General features: G+C 62.2%; 3 protein-coding genes across 5 annotated transcripts in view; 1 reads left to right on the top strand and 2 right to left on the bottom strand.

Annotated features, from left to right (window-relative positions):
• Window positions 1-750: 750 nt before the first annotated feature.
• On the bottom strand, window positions 751-17,302 carry SLC44A2 (solute carrier family 44 member 2 (CTL2 blood group)). 2 transcript variants are annotated; one of them, XM_075525986.1, is made up of 22 exons: window positions 17,116-17,302; window positions 12,957-13,005; window positions 12,799-12,872; window positions 12,523-12,607; window positions 12,088-12,172; window positions 11,819-11,941; window positions 11,642-11,702; window positions 11,259-11,382; window positions 10,606-10,689; window positions 10,120-10,232; window positions 9,782-9,913; window positions 9,325-9,424; window positions 9,089-9,181; window positions 8,739-8,823; window positions 8,142-8,404; window positions 7,975-8,069; window positions 7,371-7,474; window positions 6,899-6,972; window positions 6,598-6,668; window positions 6,302-6,390; window positions 5,820-5,904; window positions 751-2,933 (listed from the first exon to the last, which is right to left on the bottom strand). In XM_075525986.1, exons 1-22 carry the CDS (start codon window positions 17,159-17,161, stop codon window positions 2,827-2,829), a joined length of 2,142 nt encoding a protein of 713 aa, XP_075382101.1. In that variant the 5' UTR covers window positions 17,162-17,302; the 3' UTR covers window positions 751-2,826. The 2 variants fall into 2 exon arrangements, with proteins under 2 accessions (XP_075382101.1, XP_075382100.1); XM_075525985.1 differs by lacking the exon at window positions 751-2,933 and adding an exon at window positions 5,002-5,356.
• Window positions 14,795-22,342, top strand: AP1M2 (adaptor related protein complex 1 subunit mu 2). 2 transcript variants are annotated; one of them, XM_075525991.1, is made up of 12 exons: window positions 14,795-14,883; window positions 18,942-19,098; window positions 19,204-19,271; window positions 19,385-19,515; window positions 19,594-19,741; window positions 20,348-20,474; window positions 20,580-20,722; window positions 20,794-20,865; window positions 20,962-21,120; window positions 21,239-21,364; window positions 22,071-22,146; window positions 22,242-22,342. In XM_075525991.1, exons 1-12 carry the CDS (start codon window positions 14,872-14,874, stop codon window positions 22,262-22,264), a joined length of 1,242 nt encoding a protein of 413 aa, XP_075382106.1. In that variant the 5' UTR covers window positions 14,795-14,871; the 3' UTR covers window positions 22,265-22,342. The 2 variants fall into 2 exon arrangements, with proteins under 2 accessions (XP_075382106.1, XP_075382107.1); XM_075525992.1 differs by lacking the exon at window positions 22,071-22,146 and having other exon boundaries at window positions 20,329-20,474.
• A 194-nt stretch (window positions 22,343-22,536) lies between these two features.
• Window positions 22,537-22,803, bottom strand: part of PDE4A (phosphodiesterase 4A) — an 18,347-nt gene continuing 18,080 nt past the window's right edge. Inside the window, exon 8 of the mRNA XM_075525832.1 lies at window positions 22,537-22,689. Coding sequence (XP_075381947.1) covers window positions 22,537-22,689 — 153 coding nt within the window. The remainder of the gene's footprint in view (window positions 22,690-22,803) is intronic.

Here is a 22,803-nt window from a genome sequence, read left to right as displayed (position 1 = left end):
AGCTGCCCTCGCCTGAGTGACTCTGATTTTTTCCAAAACCCCCTCATTTACTGGAAGATTTGCCTCCCTGCTTTCCGAAGCTCTCGGCAAGCCCAGCGCGTGTAGTTTTCAGCTTTGAAAAGCCGGCTGCTGCTTCGCCTTATTGGAAATAGGAATCTCGAATTCTGCTCCTCAAATACACAGAATTTCACAGAACTCAAATACACAGAACTCAAGTTCACAGAATGCAGCAGAGCCAGCCCCGCGGCCCAAAGAACGCATTTCGCTAAATTAATTCTCTATTTCAACGTTTGTATTTCCAGACCTCAAAATCTCTACTGTATATCGGCTGTTTATGCAAATAAATCGAGTTACTGATGGTCCTCTGCTATTTCGGACAGCGTTTCCACAACCAAAGCGCCTTGATATAAAGTCGAGCAGCAAGAGCAAACTTACCCGCTACGCAAAAATTTCAAACAGGCAATAAAAGAAACCACCTCAAAACCTACGCAAGGATGGGAGAGGAAAAAAATTCAAATCCTTCAGGACCAGCATCAGGCTGCAGAAAATATTTTCTCGTAGGTGCTAGTATAGCTGTAAACTGAATATATTCCCTTAATTATTCCCTTAATTATCCCCACTTACCCCCTATCCCAAACCGAGAGGATTCTCCTCTTTTTAGCTTTCCCGTTTCCTTTGCCTTTTAGCTTTCCCTTTTCCTTTTAGCTTTCCCTTTTCCTTTTCCTTTTAGCTTTCCCTTTTCTTTTTACCTTTCCCTTTCCCTTTTCTTTTTAGCTTTTTCACCGTCACCTTTTTAGCTTTACCTTTACTTTTTCTTTTTAGCTTTACCTTCGCCTTTTCTTTTTAGCTCTCCCCCCCCACCCCGAGCATTGGATCGGCTGCATCGAGACGCAAGGAAAAAGGCGTCAAGAAACGATGGCGTTGGATTCCAGCACGCGTAGATCTACGCCTGCGATCGCCTTCGGGAGACGGCAGCGGTGCTGCGCCGCCCTGGGCCAGGGCAGTTACCTCTCAGCGTGCCGCCAGGTAGATATTTCAAAATCCATCACAAAAATAGTACTGGAAGAGATCGAAATAACGGCTACAGAACCGAAACAACTAGTAAAAGCAAAATATACAAAACCCCCAAACCATGTCATAATTCAGATAGAAAACATTCCTTGTATCGTACAAAAATACGACCGGGATCTAAAGATTACCAAGAGATACGTATAAAAGAAGCAAAATATATCCTTCAGCACAAATTAAGCGTGGCTAAGCAAACGTTTGCCATCGAGAGGGTTTGCGCTTTTAAGGCAGGGAGAGGCACGTGCCCCCCAAGCCTCCCGCTGCCGCTGCCCCCCGTGCTTTGGGAGCTGCTGAAGTTGTCACCAAAGCCTCGGTGCTTTTATTTCTAAACAAATTAAACCACAACAAAAGTGCAGTTTGTGGGGCTGACTACACCCGGGCGAGCCTCCTGTCGCTCGGAGGACGCTTCAGCAGCTGCGTGTATCAGAGGAGGTGTTTTAATTTTGTTAAATTTTAATTTTAATAGTTGTGTTGTAGTGATATTTAACCTCCTTTAATCTATTTCTCAAAACCCTCCCCTTTTTCTCCTGACAGGAGCTGCCAAAGCTCTGCACCTTCCCATTAGAAACAGCGGTCAGCTCCAAGTCCAGGCGACGCCGTGGCATCTAAGGACGTAAGGCAACCTGTTGTTTGTCATTTGGTTTGCTCAAAATTACCTAATATTAACCTAAAAAAAAAAGATATATACATTACTCCTTTCCCATGCCCGCCGGTGGGGTCTTCCTAAATTCGTCACGCAGGCCAAGCATTTTGTTCGACAGTTAGGGAAAGCTTTGCGGTACGGTATTTTTTTTTTAAATACGTAATGCAGGATTTTTGGGGGGAGGAATTGGGAGAAGCTGTCCGTCCTAGAAAGATGCAATAACTGTACAGAGCGTCGTCCGCATCCCAACACAAAGCCCCGGTTCAGGATGGTGCTTAACGCCCAAGTCCTGCTCGTTAACCCCTCACTTCCCTCCACCCTCCCCCTTCGCGCGTGGCCGTGAGAACACTAATTGGCATTTTCCTAGATGAATTTGTTGTCTAAAGGTGCTCAGTGCAACCCCAAAGCCGGGCCCTGAGGCGTCTCCAAAAGGTGGCAAGAGAAGCAAGGCGATTTCAGCACGTTTCTGCTCTCTGGGTAGGAATCAACAACCGCAAGAAAATATTTTGGGAGGGGCTGCAAATAAAAACCAAGTCGAGGAGCTGCTCAACCCCGTCAGCTTGTTCGCTGGTCGCTAGCGCCTGGATTTACCCCAGCGCTGAGGGACGGCCGAACACAGCTGACCCGAAGGCAACATCATCTTTTTTACCGGTATAAAATAAAATTCCTAAATCCAATTCAACTCATTTTGGTGTCGGTCGACACCCCGGAAGATGGAACTTTACCCCGTGTCAGAGACATTTCCCCGCTGCTTTTATCAGCACCCGCGCTGGCAGGATTCGGCCGGGCAACTCCTCAGCTCAGTGTCTGAGCTGGCTGGGGACCAACGGGACGTTAGCTGGGACGAGTTCTGCGGAAGCAGACACGCTAGAGCGGTCTTCGTTTAGCAGCCCTGATGATTTAAGGTTGAACCATTAACGATGACCCATTCCTCTCTTTAGCGAACCCCCCCCTTCTGCTGCTTGCCCGCCGCAGGGGTCAAGGAGACAGCGGTTCAGGTTCGTTAACGAGATTTCCACGTGGGACAAACGATGCCGAGCGCCGGGCGTTATCCTGCAGCTCTGCTCCCGAAGCGGGAATGGGAAGAGGAGGCGCGGAAAGGACGAGGGCAGGCTCTAGGCGTCCGGCTGACCTTTGTTCGTCTTCTTCAGGAGCTTTTTCAGGTCGGGCGACATAAAGTAAGGCTTTTCGGCCGAACCGTCGTTACGCTCCAGGTCTTCCACTGCAAAGAGAAAACCCCCGCGCGGCAGTTGGGGGGGGACAGACACAGAGGTTGGCGTGGCAGGAGTCACAGCAGATGCAGCAAGGAGCCTAAAGGCAGAGCGATGCTAGAGGAGCAGTCGTCCTGCTCGTCTAATAATTATCTTTGAGAGGAGGGAAAGTCTTTCGGCTCATCGCGGGCAGGGGGTGTTTTCTCCCTGCGTCACAGCTAAATGCCCCCAGCTGTACAAACCACCGCGGTCGCACCTCTCCCATGTTACGGGGAGCACTGCGCTCCGGAAACAGGCTGCTATTATTTAGAAGAAGCCAGAGGTTTGGGTGGGATTTTTTTTCAGGGGGGGCGGTGGGAAAGTTTAACAGTGTTGTAGGAAAAGAGATCTCCTCTGCAACCTCGAGCTCTGCCGGCCGGGAGCACGGTTCCCCTCCTCTAAGGAGCCAGGCAGCGCGGCTCTCCCTGCTCTTTGTGCGGCCGAATCGGCTCATGACGCGAGCGCAAAGCAATTTCGCTCAGTATTCGCTTGGCGCCCTTGTCAACACGCCATGCATACATAATCATTAGGTGTATTCCCAGCACCGAACACGCTGCTCGGCCTCTTCCCGTTCAAAGCAAAGCAGCTGCGCCAACAAGAAGTGGTAGGAAAAATCACAGCCACCAAAAAAAAAAAAAAAAAAAAACCACCACCCAAAACCAAACAAACCCACAAAGCACCAGCTTCAGAGTCGAGTGAAAGCGCCTTGGGATATTTTGAGAGGGATTTGAATATTTCTTTGTGATGAAAACACAAGCGTTAACACTACGGCTTTGTCCTAAGAGGGCACGACTCAAAAGACGGGGCGCTCTGTCTGCGTGAGGATTTGTCATAGGAGATCTGGCCGCGACTACCCGGGCTGTGTGCCGCCAGCATGGCATTTTTTAAAATCTTGATCATTTCGGGACTATCAAGAGGAGAAAACGAGGCGCGGATCCAGCCTGTGTTTGGCTGCCGTTTCTTTAAGGGCTGTAACCCTCACCGGCTGCCTCCCAGTCAAACTTCGGATTTTTTCTGGTCTGATTTCTCTAGCCGTAGAGATGCCGCAATACATCCCCGGTGTAACGCCCGCCAGCGCAACGCACTCCTTCCCCGGAGCCTTCCAACACGTCAGGGACGCTCGCACCGCTCCTCTGGACGTCACCTTCCCCTGACGGACCCTCGGCAATTCAGGGTCGCCGGAGCCGCCGTGGGGACTCGCCTTCCACGCAGGCTCCGTCTTCCCTCCCACAGCCACCTCAGCCTGCAGGTCTGGCCGCCCTCGGCAAGCGCCTCCACCTACGCTCTGCGATAGCGTGGAAAGTTGTTACGGCCCTCCAGCTCCTCCGCCCCGTGGGAGCCTGGACCAGGCAGAACCATCAACTCAGCCACCTCGGGGGAAAAAGCAGAGCCCATCAGGCAGCTCCCAGGACGAGCCAGTGCCTCCCTGCAGCGATTAAACCTCTCTCCAACCAGCAAGAGAAACCATTTTAAACGAGGGATGCTGCGAGTAAAAGCCCTCTGAGTTTTAACGGCTTGCAACCGGCAACGGCTCTTTTTGGCTTCCCTAAACTGACAGCGCGAGGAAACGGGTGTTTTCAGCTGCGAAAAGGGCGAGCTCTGTTTTGTGACGAAGGCGCTGCTGATGCAACAGACTTAAAAGCGAAAGATCTGCAATCTCACAAAGAAATCTTTTTAAGTGCGCCAACCCGGTTTTGCATAGAAAGAGTGGGCGAGGAAAGAGGCTGGTTGCGCTTTGCTGGGGGCAGAACAAAGAGGAAAGCGCGGAGAGACCAGTTTTCAGGCCGTCGAACCCACTCAGCCCGTCCCACAAACCACGGTCCTGCAACACGAGATACCTCCTGCGAGCAGAGCAGCCCTCTCATCCTTTTCACAGCTGGCGGTGAGGAACAAAGATCTCCGCTTCAACGTGAAACACAACTATACACGGGCACTCGTGCACGTCCAGCCGGTTCCCAGCCACTCACCGGAGCGGAGCGCTCCTCGCCGGGCGCTACCGGACACTTGGGACCCCAGATTAACTCTAGGTGACACTCTAGGTTCGTTCTCTCCATACAAGAATATTCATTATTGGGCAGGAAGGCAGATTTGATACAGCATCGGGCACTGAGGAATCGGCACCCCCTCTACCCTCAAGGCTTTGAAGGACATCCAGGGGAAAGATTCGCACCGCGGCTGCCACGCGCGGGCTTAGGAGAACGCTGCTTGGGCTGGGGGGCCGAGAGCATCCTGCGGCCCCGCCGGGCACGCAGCCTTCCTCCCGGGGCCAGCCCCTAGCCTTGGCTATCGGCGTTTTTGGAAGGCTCTAGGTTTCCCTTCAGCAGGATCTCACTCAGCTCGGGGGACATGTAGTAAGGCCTCTCGGGAGATCCATCGTTCCTCTCCAGATCTTCACCTTTTCGCAACCCCGGGAAGAAGCGGCCGTGATGGGGAAGAGTGAAAAATAGCAGAAGAGCCGGGGAGAGGCAGGGCAGAGATGAAGGTCGGAGAACATGTAGAGAGAGACACGAGGGGGAAAAAAAGAGAAAAGAAAAAAAAAAAGGGGAAATTGAAGTTAGTTGCAGTTAGGTTCCCCAAGACCAAAGCACCAAAACAGAAAGACCAAGAGAGACCGCAGAAGACCCAAGGACAGGCTGTGGGTTTCTGTTGCAAGCAGGCAGGGGGAAAGCAGATGCTGGTAAGAACCCAGGTGGGAGTCGGTAGAGGAAAAAGTGGGAGAAAACCACACAGAGAGGCCACGGGAATTTGGAGCAAACCCCAAATCTGGACGACTCTGGCATTCCCCCCAAAGGGAGGGAGGTTTTGCTACCACAAACTCCTGCCCAGCGGGAGACGGACCCTCCAAGGTAGACACTTACAGAAGCAGAGGAAGAGGGTGTCCACGCACATGCCGTACACGCTGAAGAACCCGTGGGCGATGAGGTAGGAGCCCACGATCACCGTCTGAAAGAGAAATTGTGTGGTCACGCCGCGACCTGGCATCTGCAAAGAGCGCAAAGCCCCGGTCCCTCGGCCGGGAGGAGGAAGCCTGCTGAATCCCGAATTCCCCGGGGGAAGGAGGAGAAGCAAACAGGGCAGGACTGTTCAGACCAGCCCGATGCGGGACAAAAGGCCTCAGCGACGACGGTGGACGGAGGCCAATCTGGGCAGCACGGGAAGGGCGAGACGCCTCTTCGCGGCTGGCCGAAACAAAGGGCTTATTTCAACGGGGATGGAGAAAACACCTTCGACAAAGAAGGTCCTTCAGAAGCAGCGAGCGGAGGGGTGTTTTTAAGGCATTTGTGTTAAGGATCTCCTTCCATCACTTCTAAATTCACCAGAAGACGAGAAAGCGGCTCACCAGAATAGGGACCCAGTAGTAATTCAGGGGCGGTGCTGTGTCTTGGACCAGCTTTATCCGGTGGGTGAAGAAAAAGAAGGCAAGGATTCCTGGAAAAGCAAACGATGGAAATTGCTGTGGGATGCAGGGCAGAAGAAAGGCAGCAAACGGGTGCAGGGAAGATGTCAAACGGGACGGAAAGGAACGGTTTCATGGGAGGAGTGAAGAGAGCGGAGGTCTTGGGAAGGCGTAACTGGCTATGAAAGCCTACAGCAGCCAAACACCCCGAGGAGAAACTTCCAGTCCCCAGCACTTACCAACGCTTCCCACGATGAGGAGTTTACCAAGGAAGAAGAGGAAATCCGTGACTTTATCTAAAACGGCCACCCTGGAAACAAGAGAGAGATGAGCATCCGCATCCGCTCCCCACCCCGAATTCAGGAGGAAGCGTGGGAGGAGGCGGCCAACGTGCACACGCGTTGCAAACATGGCATAAACCGCCGTGAAAGGCTGAAGACAAGGCAGGCGGGTCAGGGTAGATCTTTGGCAGCGAGAAGGACTTGGAAATAACCGAGTCTGCTGTTGAGAGCAGAGCCCTCGCACCCACCAGGACCTCACCTGATGATGTTCCTCATCAGCAGGAAGAACGCGTTCCTGGCGGAGGTGCAGAAGTTGGTGCCGTAGACGGCGATCTAGAGGGGGTCCCGGAAAAAAGGGGCAGAGAAGAGAGAAACAGAACCGCGCTGAATTCACCACTAAGAAGAGGGTGCAGTTAATCCCATCTTTGAGTAAAACTCTGATAAATCCCACCCTGGAAGCGCTTCTTCATCCGCTGACAGGTCAGGCATCGCGGACACCGAGAGCTGAATCCCCCCACCCCGGTGTCTCTGAGAAGGTCCCTCCCAAAGTCAAAGCGACACGGCTGAGGTCACGGCTTTCCAGCGAAACGGCTGGGAAATGCCAAAAAGCTTTGTCTTCCCGTGACATCGGGGCACACGGTTCTCAACAGCCAGCCAAAGAAATCTCCAAGAGTGTGGAGACATCCTCACCAGCCACGACCCTTTGGGCGTTAACGCTGGGAGACTCTTACCATGATGTATGCGTTTCTGTTGAGGAATTTGATGAATTTTTCCAGGCACCAGAAGCAGCACTTCAGGCAGCTCAGGACGAACTTGGCAAACTTATTATCTGCAGCTGGAGGAACGCCACGGGAGAGGATGAGCAGCCAAACCGAGAGACGCCTTCTCTTACAGAAGCAACTTCAAGGTCCCTAAGGAGACCTCCCGCTGCCCTGTCACAGCCTCTCCCCCTACGCTCCGTTTTCAGCCTCCCGGGCAGGCCGATACCGCTGCAGACAGCGGGACGAGCCTCGCGTGCTCTACCCACGCTTCTGCTCGCTGTTGACATTTCACGATCAATAGAGTCATACAGCCAGACACAGGCTTCCCTGGCACCCGTACAGAGACCCAGCACCGGTTGACTTGGCCCGGCAGCCGCGGCGCATCCCTCGGCTCCCGCCCCGTGAAACGTCTCTTGGAGGAAGAGACGACTACAGGATCCTAAAAGGAAAATCTCGATTCTCTACCAAAAAACTGAAATTATTCCCCTGGATGTTAGCCGCGAGCTCTGGCACCAAGGAACCCAGAAGAAGCCAACCTCCTTCGTCTACTCATTTGCCATTCCAGCTTCGGTACCTTTTAACCTGTGGTCCAGATACTCCAGAGTGACCCTGATGACTTGGACGATGGCGAGGATCAGAGAGCCGAAGGCGAGCGAGCCAGTGTGGTACCTGGGAAAGATCACTCCGGTTAGAAGGGGACAACCTCAAGAAGCTCACAAGCCCTCCTCGAGAGGGACGTACCGGAGCGCACGGCCGAAGGCGGAGAAGAGGGGGAAGGCGGGCATGTCATCGGGTTTCTTGAAGGCCCAGTAGTACGACGCGAAGGCCCCCGCCAGCGTCACCTGGCCCAGCGCGATCACGAAGTTGGCGAGCCAGAAGAACATGAAGACGTTGAAGAACTGGAGGACGATGAGATACTTGTGGTACGCCGTCTCGCCCCCATAGAACGCGAAGAGGCACTGGGCGTCGGGGCACAGCTTGGTGACGTTGGTCGTGTTGAAGGTCTAGAGAGGACAGCAGACGCTCACGCACCGCGGCGGCTGGAGACGTGCCGCAGGGCGGATCGGCAGCACCTTTCGGTCAACCCAAAGCAATCTCGACTTTCAGAAGACATTAATTCTGCTTAATTTTTCGCCCGGTAGCGCTTGCTCAGACCGAAAAGTCAGCTTTGCGCACGCAACAGCTTGAAGAAAAATAACGACATGACAGAAACGAGTTCGGAAGGGCAGAATTTCACTTGGAAGAGCTTGCAGGCTCAAATAGCCACCAGAATATTTTTCACAGAATAAACAATCTTATCTCTGACAGATTAAGCATAGCATTCATATGAGTCCTCACCTCCGGTTTGCAGGTCTGCCCGGAAAACTGGCACGCAGTCTCGTTAAACACCTTATAGACCGCCTCGTTGGAGGTGGAGAGGAAACTGCAGAGCAACGGCTAAGGAGACGTGATTTTGCAAACCCCAAACCCGAATCCTAACGCAGGTTTGCTCTCCCCAGCCTCCCGCAATCGCTTTTCTACGTTAGGTTTTATTTTAAGTGAAACTTAAGAGACTTAGGCTGGCGGTTTTGCAAACGGATGTGTCACTAATCCTGTAAGATGTTCAGCGCCCTGGAAGACCTTTGATTTCTGAGCAGCTTCCTTCCCCCGGGAGCAGAGGCGCAGGGAAGAGGAAGAGGAAAGGATACACGGCGGTGCTGGCCCAGTAGGCGATGCAGAGACACAGCAGGAAGAAGGTGCAAAACGGGAACAGCAGCGACATCATGATGTGACCAATAGCCCTGCCAAGACGACGGTTAAAACCCGGTTAAAATCCTCGCGGAGATGGGAGGACCTCGGCCGCCGGAGCCCGGCCGTCCCCAGGTCCTCCCACCGCGACGGGTGACAACGGCCGCCTCTGCCTGGGGACGGGGGACACCCGGACCTGCTGGCCTCCTTGATGAGCGCGATGGCAATGAGGATCCTCTTGCGGAGGAAGATGAGCAGCAGTATGATCACCACCTCCACGATGCACAGGATGATCACTGGGAGGAGAAGGGGAGCCCCGGGTAGCGCGAGGGCAACGGACAGTGCCCGACGGCCACCGTCCGCCTGTGCCTTCCCAAGCAGATCCGTCGCGGCACCGAACGCTCCTCAGGGGACGTCCAGCACCGCGGCTCACATGGAAAAGCAGCCCTGTCCGTAAGCTCGGTCCCGTGGCAGAGGTGGCATCAAGCAAAGCCACCCTCCTTGGCTCAACCCTTTGCAAAGGCCCACGAAGAGGCGGAGAAGATCCCAAACCTCCACGTTCTCCCCTTCCCAAGCCCTGTCCCTCAAAGGGACCGGGGCTGGAGCGCATCCCCCGTGTCCCATCCCGCATCCCGAGGAGGACGGAGACTCACTGAACGCCAGCCACGTCTGCCGCAGGTGGAGGTAGACGCGTAGGTCTGTCTGAAATCCCAGGTCCTTCAGGGAGACGTCAGAACCCGCTTCCCCTTTTAGTTTTGCATATTCCATGTAACAGTGGAAGATTCCTGCAGTGAAAAGCAGAAAATTGACATATTAGCACCAAAAAGTGGAGACGGAGATGCCGGCAGCCTCTGCTCAACCCCACCGATGCCGATGTTCAGGTAGAAGACACCTGGAAGGACGCTGCATGAACTTTCTTCATGCAAATCCCTCTTAAGATAGGGAAAGGAAAGCGGGGAAAGCAGGGAGAAGCTGCTGACCACTCGCTCACCGTAGCCCAGCACCAGGATCACCATCACGATCATCACCCAGACCATGATCCCAGCCAGGAAGCGGAGCAGGACGATGAAGATGAAGCTAGCCACCATCGCGATCACGAGGCCTCTGCGGGAGGAAGGCAGCAACGCGTCAAAAACCGGGCGATGCCAGCCCCTCCCCACCGCTTTCCTCCGTCGGTCAGCTTGTCCTCTCTCCTTTCTCAAGCTTTAACGGTGGGGCAGCCTTAAAAACGGGAATCGTTGATGGAGGAGGGGACGGAGCGTGAGCAGGGCCCGAGTAACGTCGCTCCGAAACACCCTCCGCCCTCTCTCGTTTTGTTTGAATGGAAATTATGCAAAGGCCAGGGGGAAAAAAAATAAAATAAAATGTCGGTAATTCGTGAGTTTTGCCCCAGCTTTGAGCATCAGCCCTCGGCGGGCTCCGGGCCGGCTGCCCGCAGGACGGGACGGCCGTAACGCGTAGCTCGGCCCCTGCTCACATTATTATCCAGTACCAGGAAACCGTGTAATCTTCAAAGATCTTCATGGCCAGTTGTCTGGTTTCCAGGACCACGTTTGCTTTTCTGGAATACAAAAATAAAACACAAATGAAGCGGAAGCCGGGGGAAAGAAGCGGAGGAGCATCAGCCTGGCGCCTGCTGCCTGGACTCGGGCTGCCTCAATGGCCCCTTGTCCTCCCCCGCCAAACGGCCCTCTGCCAGACTCCCTGAAAACAAGAAAATTCAACGAGACCAAGGCTGATTTCCTGGCACTGTTTTCCTTCAAGCTGACCCCGCTGCTTCCCCTTCGTCCCCCCTTCCAGCTCCCGTTTAAAACACAGAAGACGGGTTTTGGTGCAGGATTTCTTCCGAACACAGGACCAGGGCTCCGAGCCGGGGCTTTCAAGGCTCTTCCACGATACAAATCGGTGAACAAACGCGGTGCAGAAGTGCCGGCGGAGGAAACCAAACGTTTCTCTTCCGGGTGAAGCAGCAATAACGAAGCAGCTCGTTAAGAGGCTCCCCCGGGTACAGTCGCGTATCCGCCATATCGCTGTTATCACCGCAAGCGCTCGCTCTCGGGATCGCCCCGGCAAAGACGAAGCGACCGGCAAACCGTGGTGCTGCCCGGTGCGAAGGCTGTGGAGACTCACTTGGCCCCTTCCAGCAGCTCGGTGACGTTCCTCCGGCGCCCGTGGCCATCGTCGTAGGTGGTCTCGTTGCCGACCATGATGACGCCCTTCTTGGCCCGGATGGCCGGGAAGCATCGCCGCGCCACTGGGCGAGAGGAGGGGGAAACTCAGCGTTGCAAACCGCAGCCGCTCTCGTCCAACCCCCCGGGGGAAAGGAGCCAAAACCCCCTCCCCGTGGTCACCAACCTACGCTGGATCCCCAGAAACCCCAAACGGGAGCCTCCGACCCCCCCCCAAAAATCCCGACAGCCAGCCCGCGAAGCAGCCGCTCCCCCCCCGACCGCGATGGAAGCGAGCGGGCTCGTTAATCAGCGCATCGCAGCTCGTTAGCCCTCCGGACGTACGTGGGGTGCTGGGGATGACCATGGCCGGGCACTCCTTGTCCTTCAGCACCTCGATGGGAGCCTGGATGGGGACAGACGAGCTGGACGTTAACGCTTCGGGCAGGAATCACCGCGCCGGGGAACGCTGGCGTCGCCGGGGCTGGGGGGAATGCCGACACCGCGCTCCCTGCAACCCACCTTCTGCAGGTTTTTGAACTCGGGGAGGCAGAATTGCTGGTAGTACTCCAGCTCGCCGGGCGTGCGGGAGCCGTAGGCGCCCAGGTACGTCAGGTACCGGTCCGGGCATTTGCTGACGCAGATCTGGATGGGACAAGAGGACACGGGGGAGCTGCACGTGAAGGCGTGAGCCCCCTCCGCGGCGATGCCGCGCGCCGGAGCTTTCCCGAGGAGAAGCAAAGCGGTGGGGAACCGTGCCCGGCACGGCACCGCGAGGCCGGGAGCGATACCTGCGTGGTCGGGCACTGAAACTCCAGCAGCACCAGCGGGCTGGCACACTTCACGATGTCGAAGTAAAAGAGGAAAGGTTTCTTCCTGCAAAACAAACCAAGGAAAAAAAAAAAAATAAAAAAAAAAGCCCAGTTGGGGAAACCGCCTGCCCTGGGAGAGGCGGTGGGAAGCACCCGCGTCCCCGCGCCCAGCGGAAGGGGGACCGCGCGGCGTGGAGGGCCCCGAAAAACCCCACCGCCCCCCAAAACCAGGAGCTGCAAGCTGCTGCGATGCTTTTCTGCGCCTCCCGGGAGCGGGCAGGGTCTGTGCCGCTCCCCGCAGCCAGAGGAGAGCAGGCAGCACCGGCAGGGCGAGCTGCCCATCCCCGCACCCCAAGGCTATCACCGGTCTCTCCGGCGATGCCGGGAGCGATGGCCGCGAGCCGGGACACGTACTCGTTGGGGGTTCCCTGCTGCCCGCAGAACTGCCCGCGACTGTCGGTCGGGTAGATCACCTTCCGGGGGTCCCCGTGGGTCCAGGCTGAGGGGGGAGGCAGAAGAACGTGGCGGTGGTTACCCCCGCGGCCCTCGCTCCTTTATTTCCCCCCGCCCGCCGCTCACGAGACCCCCGCGGGGACCCTCCCGTCCCCATCCGGATGAGCGGGAGGACGCGATACCCCTCGGCACGAGGTTTTTTGCCGGCGCGGACACCGAGCCGGTGCCGGTACGTACCCACGATGCCCACCACCACGTAGCCCACGATGGCGATGACCAGCAGGACGCAGCAGATAATGTCCGTGCAGCCCCTGCCAGCGGGAAGAGGAACGTTGGGGACGCCAGACGGGCCACGGCACCGCCGAAACCGGCGCCGCTCGAGGGGCTCCTCTTACCTGTCGTAGATGGGACCTTTGAAAGTCGGGTCATATTTCTGCGGCGTGCCTGCGGAGAGGAGGAAGGAACAGAAAAACAATTGGGGGGACGGCTGGGATGGGAGGAAGGGGCTCCTCATCCTCCTCTCCCCGCCGCACGCAAAAAGAGAAGCAGAGGGAGCGTAACGCTTTAACCAAAAGCCTCGGGACAGGCGGAATCGGGAGGAAAATAATCTCCAGCTGCCATTTCCCTCCGTCTGCGCCTCCGCGTTCCAAGCGTGGAAACAATTATTCCCTTGGAAAACCCGTTTCCACGTGGTTTTCACCAAAAATGCTCCCCTGCCGCTCCCGGGAGTCTGCCCGAGATACCCCAAATCCCTCGGAAGCGCCGAAGAGCCACGGAGGCGGAGCGGGGCTGGGAGCAGCGACGCCGGGGGGTCCCAGGGGGCTGCGGGTCCCGCAGAGCCGCGGCACGGCCGGAGCGGCGCGGGCAGCCGGCGTTGGGGCTGGCGGAGGGACCCGCCTCGGACGCGGCACGATCCTTTTCCCCTCTTTATTTTTAGGGTGGGAATTCAGCCAGGGAAGGCAGCGCCAGCGCCAGGCCCCGGCACAGCCGTGGGAGCAGCCCGGTGCTGGGGACGCGGCTGCTTCGGGGTGCATTTGGGGGGCTCGGAGCAGCCCCGTGCTGGGGACACGGCAGTTTTGGGGTGCATTTTGGGGGGCTCAGAGGAACCCCATTGCAGGGACATATCGGTTTTGGGGTGCATTTGGGGGGCTCGGAGCAGCCCCGTGCTGGGGACACGGCAGTTTTGGGGTGCATTTGGGGGGGCTCAGAGGAACCCCATTGCAGGGACATATCGGTTTTGGGGTGCATTTGGGGGGCTCGGAGCAGCCCCGTGGCAGGGACACATCAGTTTGGGGGTGCCCTTTGGGGGGGCTCAGAGCAGCCCTGTGCTGGAGACACATCCATTTTGGGGGGCTCAGAGGAACCCCACTGCAGGGACATATTGGTTTTGGGGTGCATTTGGGGGGGCTCAGAGTAGCCCCATGGCAGGAACACATCTGTTTTGGGGTGCATTTTTGGGGGGGGGCTCAGAGCAGCCCCATGGCAGGGACACATCTGTTTTGGGGTGCATTTTTTGGGGGGGCTCAGAGCAGCCCCATGGCAGGGACACATCTGTTTTTGGGGTGCATTTGGGGGGGCCCAGAGCAGCCCCATGGCAGGAACACATCTGTTTTGGGGTGCATTTGGGGGGGCTCATTGCAGCCCCATGGCAGGAACACATCTGGTTTTGGGGTGCATTTGGGGGGGCTCATTGCAGCCCCATGGCAGGAACACATCAGTTTTGGGGTGCATTTTTTGGGGGGGCTCATTGCAGCCCCATGGCAGGAACACATCTGGTTTTGGGGTGCATTTGGGGGGGCCCAGAGCAGCCCCATGGCAGGAACACATCAGTTTTGGGGTGCATTTTTTGGGGGGGCTCATTGCAGCCCCATGGCAGGAACACATCTGGTTTTGGGGTGCATTTGGGGGGGCTCGGAGCAGCCCTGTGCTGGGGACACATTTGGTTCAAGGCATTTGGGGGGGGGCTCGGAGCAGCCCCATGCTGGGGACACACCAGTTTTGGGGTGCATTTTGGGGGGGCTCGGAGCAGCCCCGTGCTGGGCGCCCATTTGCTCCAGGGTATTTTTGGGGGGGCTCCGGGCGCTTGCTCCCCGCCGCCGGCCCCGGCTGCTCCCTAATCGCCACCGAGCAGCCGCGTCCCCACCCCGAGTCGCCCAGCCCTTTCCGCAAACCTGCACCCCAAAACGCCGGTGCGGCGGGGGGGGGGGTCACTGCTGCAGGCCGGGGGGGACAGCGAGGAACGACTGAACCCCAGGAACCCCCCCAAAAAAACCCCCAGGGCCGGGACAGCCGGCTCCGGCAGCGACGGTGATGCCGGCCACGGTGAGGAACCGCCACCGTGGGAACCTGCGCGTCCCAGGCGTTAAGCATTAACCGCTGGCGCCAGCGACGCCGTTGCGCTGGTTATGCCGGTGCGTGGTGAGGGCGGCCCCCCGGGCACCGCGGCCCCCCGGCACCGCGGCCCCCCGCGCCCAGGGGAAAAGCAAGGCGGCAAAAACGCGGCCGCTTTTGGTTTTGGTTTGCCTTGGGGTTTTTTTTTCCCCTTTCCCTCCTCTTTTGGGTTTGTTTTTTCCTCCTTTATCCGCTCGAGGTTAACTTCCTCCACCCCGAGTCGCGGTGGGCGGCTGCCGGCGGTGCCCCCGACCCACGGCCGGGCTGCCGACGGTGCCCCCGACCCACGGCCGGGCTGCCGAGCCCCACGGAGCACCGCACCCCGGCAGCCCCTCCGGGACCCCCGCCGCTCCGGCCACGGCGAGCGGGTGCCAAAGCCTTACCGTGCTTGCCATAGTAGTCCCCCTGGCCCCCCATGCCGGTGAGCGCTCGCGCCTCGGCCCCCGGCCCGCAGCAGACGCACGGCAGCCCCCGCGCCGTGGCCCTGGCCGTACGCGCCGCCCTGGGCGTGCCGTTGCCCGCCTCTCGTTAAACACACCAAAACCCACCCTCCGGTGCGTAAACATGGCTTTAAAGCGCAGACGTTTCACCGCGACCCTCCGCGCCCGGCTGCTTTTCCGGCCTTGCAAAAACACCGGCCGCAGCGCCGGCTTTCCACAAACCGCCGTGGGGCCAGGCAACCACCGACGTGGCACGGTGGTCACCGGCACCGGGGCGGGGGCTCGGTCTGGGCCTGGCAAACCCGGCACGGGGCAAAGGTTGGGAACACGCACGGGCGGGTGGCGAGAGTCACCGGTTTCAACAGGCAAAGGGCACGAGGTCGGCGACGCTGGTGCCGATGCCTCCGCTCCCGGTGATGCCGAGCTTCCCATCCCCACCCCAGGGTTATATTTAGGCGATAAATAAATAACCGGGCAGACGTGCCGGCTCGCGGTCAGGAATAGCAAACTGCCGCCCAGCACGGCCGCGGTTCGGAGGGTCGAGGCCAGGCGGCACGCCGGCATCGCTGCCGGCGCTCATAGGCTGCCGGTGATGTCAGGGCAGCCGGGATTTACACCCGCCGAAGCGGCTCGGGAACAAAAGCCGAGGCTGGGGAGGGCTGGGCGGACCCCCCGCCCGGGAAAACCGGTGGGGACGCGGCGTCCCCCCATGTCCCCACATCTGAGGGGGATCCGGTGGCCGGCTGGGCCGCGGTCCCACCGGGAAGGGGGCACGGTGGCGGCTCCAGCATCCCCCTCCTCTGCAACCCCCTCGCCGGGGCAGGAGCAGCCCCCCGGGCTCGGGGTCCACCAGGAACCCCCCCCCCCCCGGGGCCTCCCGCGCCCCACGGTGGGGACCGTCCCCTCGCCGGCTGCCCCGGCACGGAGCCGGGGAGGGTCCGGCACCGGCGCTCGCCAAGGCGAGCCGGAGCCGAGGGATGCTCCCAGCGCCCCGGCACAGCCCGGAGCCGTGCGGCCCCCCCATGCGCTGCGGGCAGGGGGGTGCTGGGACCCCCAGGCAGGGCAGGGCCTCTGCTTAGGGTGGGGGGTCCCCAAACATGGGGGTCCCCAAACCCTGGGGGTCCCCAAGCCCGGTGGTCACAAAACCAGGGGGGCCCCCAAGCCTGGAGGGTCCCGAAACCCTGAGGGTCCCCAAACCTGGCGGTTCCCAAGCCCGGGGGTCCCCAAGCCTGGGGGTGCCCAAAATGTGGGAGTCCCCAAACCTGGCGATCCCCAAACCTGGGGGTCCCCAAGCCCGGGGGTCCCCCAAACCCTGGAGGTGCCCAAAATCTGGGAGTCCCCAAACCTGGGGGTCCCCAAGCCCAGTGGTTGCAAAACAGGGAGGTCCCCAAGCCTGGAGGGTCCCCAAACCCTGAGGGTCCCCAAACCTGGCGGTTCCCAAGCCCGGGGGTCCCCCAAACCCTGCGGGTGCCCAAAATCGGGAAGTCCCCAAACCCGGGGTCCCCAAACCCGGGGGTCCCCAAGCCCGGTGGTCCCAAAACCGGGGGGGGGGTGTCCCCAAGCCCCGGGGGTCCCCCGGCACCGCACCCCTGCCATCCCCACGCCCCCGGGGAACCCCGGGCAGGCTGGGGGGGGGGGTGCGGGGACCCCCAGCGGGCCCGGCCCCGGGGATGGGGAGCCGGGGGGAGCCCCGGGCGGGGGGGGGGGTGCCCGGCCCCGGTACCGTAAGCGCCGTCCGGGTCCTTCCTGCCCGCCGCTCGCTCCTCCATGGCGGGGCGGAGGCTCCGGGCCGCTCCGGGCCGCTCCTCTCGCCGCCGCCGCCGCCGCCGGTTCCCCCCCGGGCGCTGCGCCTGCGGCTGCGGGCGGGGCAGCTCCGGGCCCGGCCACCGGCCCGCCCCGGCCCGGGCCCCGCCGCCCCGCCCCGGCCCGCCCCGCCGCACCGCGCTGGGCCGGCGGCTGCGGGAGCCGGGGCTGCTGGGACCCCCCGCGGCGGGGAACCGGGGTGCAGGGACCCCCCCAAGGGTGGGGTCGGGGGTGCGGGGACCCCCCACGGTGGGGAACGGGGGGTCCGGGGGTGCAGGGACCCCCCCCAAGGGTGGGGGTCTGGGGTGCAGGGACCCCCCACGGTGGGGGAACGGGGGTGCAGGGACCCCCCCAAGGGTGGGGTCGGGGGTGCGGGGACCCCCCACGGTGGGGAACGGGGGGTCCGGGGGTGCAGGGACCCCCCCCGAGGGTGGGGGTCTGGGGTGCAGGGAGTCCCCAAGGGTGGGGGAGCCGGGAGTCCGGGGGTGCAGGGACCCCCCACGGTGGGGAACGGGGGTCCGGGGGTGCAGGGACCCCCCCATGGTGGGGGTCTGGGATGCAGGGACCCCCCACGGTGGGGAACCGGGGCTGCAGGGACCCCCCAAGGGTGGGCGTCGGGGGGTGCAGGGAACCCCCAAGGGTGGGGGAACCGCGGGTGCAGGGACCCCCCCCGCCATGGTGAGGGATCGGGGGTCGGGGGTGCAGGGACCCCCCAAGGGTGGGGGTCGGGGGGTGCAGGGACCCCCCATGGTGGGGGATCTGGAGTTCGGGGGTGCAGGGACCCCCCCAAGGGTGGGGGATCGGGGGTCGGGAGTGCAAGGACCCCCCATGCTGGGGGATCGGGGGGGCCGGGGTGCAGGGACCCCCCCATGGTGGGGGATCTTGGGCTCGGGGCATGCAGGGACCCCCCCAAGGGTGGGATGAGGGATCTGGGGTGCTGCAGGGACCCCCCCCCCGTGGGGGACCTGGGGCTCCGGGGCTCTGCAGGCCCCCCCCCCCCCCCCCCCGGATGGGATGAGGACCCAGGCACCCAAGGGTGCACAGACCCCCCCCCAGGGTGGGGTGGGCGACCCAGGCTGCTGCAGGGACCCCCCCGGCTGGGTTGGGGGACCCAGGGTGCTGCACAGACCCCCCCCCCAGCCCAGGGTGGGGGGCCCAGGCATCCGGGAGCTGCACAGCCCCCCCGAGCCGCTCTGGGGGGGTCCCCTGGGTGGGGGGGTGGGGGGTCCCAACCCACGTCCACCCACGAGACCCCCCCCCCTGGCTGGGCTGGAGGTGGCCGTGCCCTCCGTGGGGTGGCCGAGCCTGGGCCCCAACCCCCCCCACCCCCCCCCAAGGCCCACGGGTGGGAGCCGCCCCCCCGCGGGGGGCCGTGGGGCTGGGCCGTCCCCTTTAAGGCCCCACGCACCCGTGGGCGCAGCCGCTCACCTGGCGCAGGTGACGGTGACGGCGAAGGTGACGCGGTGGCTGCCGGGGCCCCGCCATGGCCGCCTCCGCCCTCTTCATCCTGGACCTCAAGGGGAAGGTGAGGACCCCCCCCCTCACCCCCACCCCGCCACCGCCACCCCAAAGTCCCACGGGGAGGACCCCAAATGTCCCCCTGCCCCCCCCCCCCCCCGCCCCGGCCTTGAAGGTCACCCAAGGTCAATGGCGGCGCCTAGCCGTGACCCCTGTGACCCCGGGGATGGGGCGAGCAGTTTGGGGGGGGGTCCCCCCCATTTTTGACCCCCCCCCACCGCCCCGCAGCCGCTGATCAGCCGCAACTACAAGGGGGACGTGGGGCTGGGGGAGATCGAGCACTTCATGGGGCTGCTGCTGCAGCGGGAGGAGGAGGGGGCCCTCGCCCCCCTCCTGACCCACGGCAAGGTCCACTTCCTCTGGATCAAACACGCCAACCTCTACCGTATCCTTCGGGGACCCCCTCCCCACGCCCCCCACCCCACCCCCGGGGTCGGGGGACCCCCCCCTCTTCCCCGTTTCTCCCCCTTTTCCTTGACCCCTCCGCCAGTGGTGGCCACCACCAAGAAGAACAGCAACGCGTCCTTGGTCTACTCCTTCCTCTACAAGGTGGTGGAGGTGAGGCTGGGGGGGCTCAAGGGGGTCTTGGGTCCCCCCCATTTGGGGGAGCCCCTCTCCCCGGAGGGGGGGGGTAGGGGGGTGACGGAGGCACTCGGTGTCCCCCTCCCCAGGTCTTCTGCGAGTACTTCAAGGAGCTGGAGGAGGAGAGCATCCGCGACAACTTCGTCATCGTCTACGAGCTCCTGGACGAGCTGATGGACTTCGGCTTCCCGCAGACCACGGACAGCAAGATCCTGCAGGAGTGAGCGGGGCCGGGGGGCCCTCGGGGGCACCGGGACCCCCCCGCACCCCCCTCACCCCTCCTCTGCCCCCCCCCCAGGTACATCACACAGGAGAGCAACAAGCTGGAGACGGGCAAGTCCCGCGTCCCCACCACGGTCACCAACGCCGTGTCCTGGCGCTCCGAGGGCATCAAGTACAAGAAGAACGAGGTCTTCATCGACGTCATCGAGTCGGTGAACCTGCTGGTGAGACGGGGCCGGGGGGGGCTGCAAATGGGGGGGGGGCTGCCGGGGTCCTGCTGTGGCAGGGGCTGCTGCCGGGTCCCCGGTGGGGTGGGGGAGCGGTGATGGGGATGAGGATGAGGATGGTGAGGTTGGTGGGGCTGGTGGTAGTGATGGGGACAGTGATAAGGAGGAGGAGGAGGATGATGAGGAGGAGGAGGATGATGATGATGATGGTGATGGGAATGGGGATGAGGATGAGGATGGTGAGGTTGGCGGGGCTGGTGGTAGTGATGGGGACAGTGATGAGGATGATGATGATGATGATGGGGCTGGTGATGGGGATGAGGATGGTGAGGTTGGTGGGGCTGGTGGTGATAGGGATGGTGATGAGGATGGTGATGGGGACGGTGATGAGGAGGGTAATGATGATGATGGTGATGGGGCTGGTGATGGGGATGGGGATGAAGATGAGGATGGTGAGGTTGGCGGGGCTGGTGGTAGCGATGGGGATGGTGATGAGGAGGATGATGATGATGATGGGGCTGGTGATGGGGACGGGGATGAGGATGGTGATGGGGCTGGTGAGGAGGACGGCGACGGCGATGAAGCTGGTGCCGCCGCCCGCAGGTGAGCGCCAACGGCAGCGTGCTGCTGAGCGAGGTGGTGGGCACCATCAAGCTGAAGGTCTTCCTCTCGGGGATGCCCGAGCTGCGCCTGGGCTTGAACGACCGCGTCCTCTTCGAGCTGACCGGACGTGAGTGCTGCCGGCTGGGCTCGGGGACGGCGCTGGGGCTGGGGGGGGGTGTGACACGTCCCCGTCCCCTCGCCCCCCCCCCCGACGCCGTCCCTCCCTCCCCAGGGGGCAAGAACAAGTCGGTGGAGCTGGAGGACGTGAAGTTCCACCAGTGCGTCCGGCTCTCCCGCTTCGACAACGACCGCACCATCTCCTTCATCCCCCCCGACGGAGACTTCGAGCTCATGTCCTACCGCCTCAACACCCAGGTGGGGACCGGGCCCACCCCTGGGGGGGGGACACGGGGGACACGGGGGTGACCCCTTTCCCCCCACCCCAGGTGAAGCCGCTCATCTGGATCGAGTCGGTCATCGAGAAGTTCTCCCACAGCCGGGTGGAGATCATGGTCAAGGTGAGACGCCGGGGAGGTCACCGCCACCGCGGGGGACCCCCAGCCGCTCCGAGTCGTCCCCCCCCGCCCCACTTGTGTGCCCCCCCCCCCCCCAAGGCCAAGGGCCAGTTCAAGAAGCAGTCGGTGGCCAACGGGGTGGAGATCGCGGTGCCGGTGCCCAGCGACGCCGACTCGCCCAAGTTCAAGACCAGCGTGGGCTCCGCCAGGTACCTCCCGGAGAAGAACGTCGTCATCTGGACCATCAAGTCCTTCCCGGTGAGGTTGCCCACCCCGCATCCCCGATGCCGGGGTCCCCCCCCCCCCCCGTGCCGGGTCCCCTGCGGTGCTGCCGGGTGGCCCCGGCGTTGTCCCCAGCCGTGCGGGTGCCGCGCAGGGGGGCAAGGAGCACCTGATGCGCGCCCACTTCGGGCTGCCCAGCGTGGAGAAGGAGGAGGAGGAGGGGCGGCCGCCCATCTCCGTCCGCTTCGAGATCCCCTACTTCACCGTCTCGGGCATCCAGGTGCCACCCGGCGAGGGGGATGTGGCCCATGGGGTCCCCGGGGAGGTGGCCCCTTGAGTTTTGGGGACAGGGTGGAGGGGACGAGCTGGGGACGTGGCCCGTGGGGTCCCCAGGGAGGTGGCCCCTTGAGTTTTGGGGACAGGGTGGAGGGGACGTGGCCCGTGGGGTCCCCGGGGAGGTGGCCCCTTGAGTTTTGGGGACAGGGTGGAGGGGACGTGCTGGGGACGTGGCTCGTGGGGTCCCCGGGGAGGTGGCCCCTTGAGTTTTGGGGACAGGGTGGAGGGGACGTGCTGGGGACGTGGCCCGTGGGGTCCCCGGGGAGGTGGCCCCTTGAGTTTTGGGGACAGGGGTGGAGGGGACGTGCTGGGGACGTGGCCCGTGGGGTCCCCGGGGAGGTGGCCCCTTGAGTTTTGGGGACAGGGTGGAGGGGATGGGGCAGGGGGACACGCTGGGGACGTTGGTCCACGGTGTCCCCATGGGGGTGGCTCCGCAGGTTTTTGGGGACAGGGTGGGGGGACGTGGCCCCCGAAATCCCCACGGGGGTGGCCGGGGGGGGACGACAGTGTCCCCTCTGCACCAGGGGGAGCTGGGGGGGGGGGTTGGGGTGCTCGGGGGGGGTCAGGGTTCCCGGTGGGGGTCGGGATGCCCGGGGAGGGTGTCAGGGTGCCCGGGGGGGGGGGGGTCCATCCCCGCCTGCCCCCCCCAGGTGCGGTACATGAAGATCATCGAGAAGAGCGGGTACCAGGCGCTGCCCTGGGTGCGGTACATCACCCAGAGCGGGGGTGAGTCCGGGACCCCGGGACCCCCCGGGACCCCCCCGGGACCCCGGTCCGGGGACACCTCCCCCCTCCCCTCACCCCCGCTCTCCCTCTTGCAGACTACCAGCTCCGCACCAGCTAGGGAGGCTCCCCCGCCCCCCCCGGACCACCATGGACCCCCCCCGGGACCCCCCCACCCCCGCTCGGGGGTCCCCCCCCCCGGACCCTCCTCCCCCTTCTCCTCTGTCCCTATAAAGATGGAGCTGAGCCCACCGGCCCCGTGGATCTGTTGGGGGGGAAGAGATGGGGGGCGGGGGGAGGAGAGGTGGGGGGCACGGGGCGGGGGGGCTGCGGGGGTCGCGGGGCGGCAGCGGGAGCTGGCGGGCCCCACCCGCGGCACCGCGCGTTTCCCGTTTAAGAGCGGGACAGGACGGGGCGGGGCGGTTCGGGAGGGGGGGCGTGGCCGTAGCGCACGCCCGCCCACCCCCTCCACGTGACGAAGGCGACGGCGGAAGCGGTGGTCACGTGTGCGGGGATGCCGGAGCCGGAGCTGCGCGTGAACGCGGCCTTCGCGGAGCGATACGGGCGGTACCGGCGGCGCGAGGAGCTGCAGCGGCGTGAGCGGGGGGGGACCGGGATCGGGGGGGAACCGGGACCGGGGGGGGACCGGGGTGAAACGGG

This window comes from Mycteria americana, chromosome 28 (assembly GCF_035582795.1).
Source record: "Mycteria americana isolate JAX WOST 10 ecotype Jacksonville Zoo and Gardens chromosome 28, USCA_MyAme_1.0, whole genome shotgun sequence".
NCBI lineage: Eukaryota > Metazoa > Chordata > Aves > Ciconiiformes > Ciconiidae > Mycteria > Mycteria americana.
The sequence above is the reverse complement of the archived record's forward strand: the minus strand, read 5'-3'. Positions and strand labels throughout refer to the sequence as shown.

Excerpts from the sequence above, each read along its gene's own strand:
- SLC44A2 (XM_075525985.1), bottom strand. The coding sequence starts at position 17,161 with ATGGAGGAGCGAGCGGCGGGCAGGAAGGACCCGGACGGCGCTTACG. Across the intron at positions 11,383-11,641 it reads GGTCATCCCCAGCACCCCAC|TGGCGCGGCGATGCTTCCCG; the intron begins GTACGTCCGGAG and ends CCTCTCGCCCAG. Across the intron at positions 5,905-6,301 it reads ACTACTGGGTCCCTATTCTG|ACGGTGATCGTGGGCTCCTA; the intron begins GTGAGCCGCTTT and ends TTTCTCTTTCAG.
- AP1M2 (XM_075525991.1), top strand. Across the intron at positions 20,723-20,793 it reads CCTACCGCCTCAACACCCAG|GTGAAGCCGCTCATCTGGAT; the intron begins GTGGGGACCGGG and ends CCCCCACCCCAG. Across the intron at positions 21,365-22,070 it reads TCACCGTCTCGGGCATCCAG|GTGCGGTACATGAAGATCAT; the intron begins GTGCCACCCGGC and ends TGCCCCCCCCAG.